This window comes from Gossypium arboreum, chromosome 7 (assembly GCF_025698485.1).
Source record: "Gossypium arboreum isolate Shixiya-1 chromosome 7, ASM2569848v2, whole genome shotgun sequence".
Lineage (NCBI taxonomy): Eukaryota > Viridiplantae > Streptophyta > Magnoliopsida > Malvales > Malvaceae > Gossypium > Gossypium arboreum.
In genome coordinates, this window is record NC_069076.1 from 45,427,969 (window position 1) to 45,431,522 (window position 3,554).

General features: G+C 38.2%; 1 protein-coding gene across 1 annotated transcript; it reads left to right on the forward strand.

Annotated features, from left to right (window-relative positions):
* Window positions 1-1,883: 1,883 nt before the first annotated feature.
* Window positions 1,884-3,245, forward strand: LOC108475210 (uncharacterized). Its single transcript, XM_017777198.2, has one exon. It carries the CDS (start codon window positions 2,310-2,312, stop codon window positions 3,243-3,245), a length of 936 nt encoding a protein of 311 aa, XP_017632687.1. The 5' UTR covers window positions 1,884-2,309.
* The last annotated feature ends 309 nt before the right edge of the window (window positions 3,246-3,554 follow it).

A 3,554-nucleotide genomic window follows, 5' to 3' on the forward strand; every position in this document is an offset into this window, starting at 1 on the left:
GTTATCTAGTGTGGCTGATTGGTTTAAATAAGTTATCTTTGTATTGGATTGGCTGTTTTTGTGTAGGTTGTGTAAGTAAGGGTGGCAAATAGGCTTGGTAAATAGCCTTATATTGTCCACACGGGTAGACACACGGGTGTGTGTCTAGGCCGTGTGTGACACACGGTCTACCCTATGGGCGTGTGGTCTGGTCGTGTGTCCCCTGCACGTAAAAATTTCAAGTTAGTATGCATGATAGTAAACACATGGGCAGAGACACGACCGTGTGTCTTAGCCGTGTGATGGTCACAGCCTAGTACACGGGCGTGTGCCTTGGCCGTGTGACATTTTGGGTATGCTGACACTAGAAATAGAATGCCCAAGTTTTTGCACACGGGCTAGGACACGAGCATGTCATGGCCGTGTGAAGAACACGAGCCAGGGACAAGGGCGTGTACTAGGCCGTGTGAAAACCCCTGTAGGTGTGCATTTAAAATTAATTCTACACGGGTGTGTTACCCTTCTACACGGGCGTATGCCCTGTTTCAAAGTTAAATTTTTCTATAGATGGTTTAAGGACTCGAGTTGATCCTGAATAGTTTTCAATGGATGATTTGGGGCTCGTAGGCCCATAATAAGAAGTTTAAATCAGAAATTGAAAAGTTCTAATTTGGACCAAGTCTTGGTGACTTAGGGAACATTTGTGTGCATGAGATCGAGTTAGGTAATGCCTCGTATTCCGCTTCGGCGTGGGTTACGGGTATAGGGTGTTACAAGTGACACCTCGAAAAAGGTTTATTTTTTTTTTAGAATCAAAAGACCATGGTTAAGCCATGGTGTAATCTAGTGGCGAACAGGTGCAACTCATGGTAATAACATAGTCTGCCAGGATGGCAAATAAGAAGCCTATCAAGTCAAAAAAGGAGAATATCTATATGACTCATGCAAGAAGTAGGTTGACATAATAATCAAAGTGCGTTGAAAGCACAAGTAAACATGCTAAACAAAATAACTAAGGCTAGGTTAAAAAGGCCTTATTCATTTGTCTCTCCATCGGGAGGAAGTTTTAAAAATTCTCCAAAATTTTCTAAAGTGAGACGAACTAGTGTGTTCAAAATAAAAGAATTTATTGTAACAACTGTCTCACTCGACAAGTCATGTTCAAGGAAGGCATTTGAGTAAAATGCTCGAACAAGATTTCCATGGGTGGTGGAGCAAATTTTGAAAAAATCAATCCAATTCCAATCATTTAAAGTTTGAAGATAAACGAAGTTAAAATAAGTTAAAGATTCAAGATCAAAAGGACAGGAAATATTGATGCATTTTGAAACTTCAAGTACCCAATTGAGTGTTAAAAAACAAAACTAGGGGTGTAATTACTTTTTTTTTTTTAATTTGAGGGTTTTTTACACCCTTAAGCCTATATATATAAGTATAGTGAGATTGATCCTAAGTTTACTTATATCATTTCATCTAAAAATATATTTAATTTTATATAAATTATTTATAAAAATATTTATAAATTTTTCCATCAAATCTTAGTGTACAATAATTAAACCAATATTTAAATGAGAAATATATGAGTAGTAAGTACTAGGTGTAGTGATAAAGTACATTTTACTTCTAAAAAGAAAATTTGAATTAGAATCATGGAAATGATATTGTTGAGAAAGGTAACTATGAATCCGGAAAAGATTGTGTTATAAATCGGAGATATATTGTTTATAAAAAAATAGAAAAGATATGAGCTCCACTACTCATTTTATGGCGGTTAGGGATCTTGCATTTCTGTTGAGATACAATGGTAGAAGTATAATTTTCTTGAGTCTTGACCCTCATGTTTCGGACACCATTTTCAGTTTCAACCTCTAACATCAGGGACATCATTTTTCATCCATGGGAAAAATAAAACCAAAAACACACAAAAATTCCTGTCTGGTTTTCTGCTCCTTTCAAATCTGTCTCTTTCCCCAGACCAAAAAGAAATTACTAACTTTCGGTAAACAAACCAACCCTGCACCGGTTGCATTAGTTTCAACTGCAAGACTTTTGGCACCAGATTTTCTTTTCTCGGAAAATCTCAGGTTTACATTGATGTCTGGAACTTTCCAAGCCAAGGGGGGAAAGAAAAATTTGATTTCCTCCTGTTTTCTTGGTGACCAATCAAAATTAAATCTCATCATAATCATATTTATATATATGATCAGTCCTTGGGGTCCTGGTAAACCATTTTAACATCGGATACAATAGGATTGCATCATTATATATATGCTTCATCTTGAGGGTCATAGGAGATTGGATTATCCCATTTGCATGCAAATTGCATTACAATGGCATTTTATTTCCCCAGGAGACACCAGTCTGTAAGAAGTTCAGATCATTATGCAGAGAAAACAAGCGAAGAACCACAGCCTCACGTTAATTACAAAAATGCTCAGACCACCGTCACGTTGATGTACCAAACAAACTTAGTAGGGTATTTGCAAAGCATTACGATTTTGTGGTGCAAGAACCTTATGAACCATTCTCTCACCATAATGGTAAACAGTACGGAAGGAACTTCTCAATACAGTTGCAAGATCGATCTTAAGCCCTGGCATTTCTGGAGCAGAAAGGGGTATAAATCATTTTACGTTGATGGCAAACAAGTTGATGTCTACTGGGACCTTCGTTCGGCTAAATTCAACAGCAGTCCCGAACCGACGGCGGATTATTATGTAGCTCTAGTTGCAGATCAAGAAGTGGCTTTATTGTTGGGGGATTACAAGAAAAAAGCCTACAAGAGAACGAAATCAAGACCCGCATTGGTTGAACCATTGCTGTATTATAAGAAGGAAAACGTGTTTGGCAAGAAGACCTTCGCGACAAAAGTTCGGTTCGGGGAGAAACGAAAAGAACACGACATCATTGTGGAGAGCGCGACGAGTGGATTAAAAGACCCTGAAATGTGGATAAGCATGGATGGGGTAGTGTTGATTCATGTTAAGAATTTGCAGTGGAAGTTCAGGGGAAACCAGACAGTTTTGGTGGATAAACAACCGGTTCAAGTTATGTGGGATGTGCATGATTGGTTGTTTACCAGCCCTGCACCGGGGCATGGTTTGTTTATATTCACGCCCCTTGAGGCCGAAGCTGACAGTGATATAGAGGGGAGTGGGCATGGAGGAGACAGTGATACCAGCACTGGGAGTAGGTATTATTCCACGAGAAGCCCCGCCAATACGTGCGATTTCAGCTTGTTTCTTTATGCATGGAAGACTGAGTGAGATTCAATGTATGCATTCGATAATTTCCATTTAAGAAAAGAAAAAACCATTAAACAGTTCTTGTATAGCCATTCTCATTCATGTATACTGTATATGCTTCTTCGAGTAACGTAGATTATAATCATTCAAGTTACTGAAGCAGATATGTTGCCGCTTTGAGCTGCATAGAAATTGCCCACGTTATTTAGAAACAATTACATATTCACATTGTACATATCAAGTTGCATAATAAAATCTGATAATTTATTGAAGATAAGGAAGTCTGCTGCTGTCATGTTCTCGGTTTTAATAGCATATTCACGTTCGATT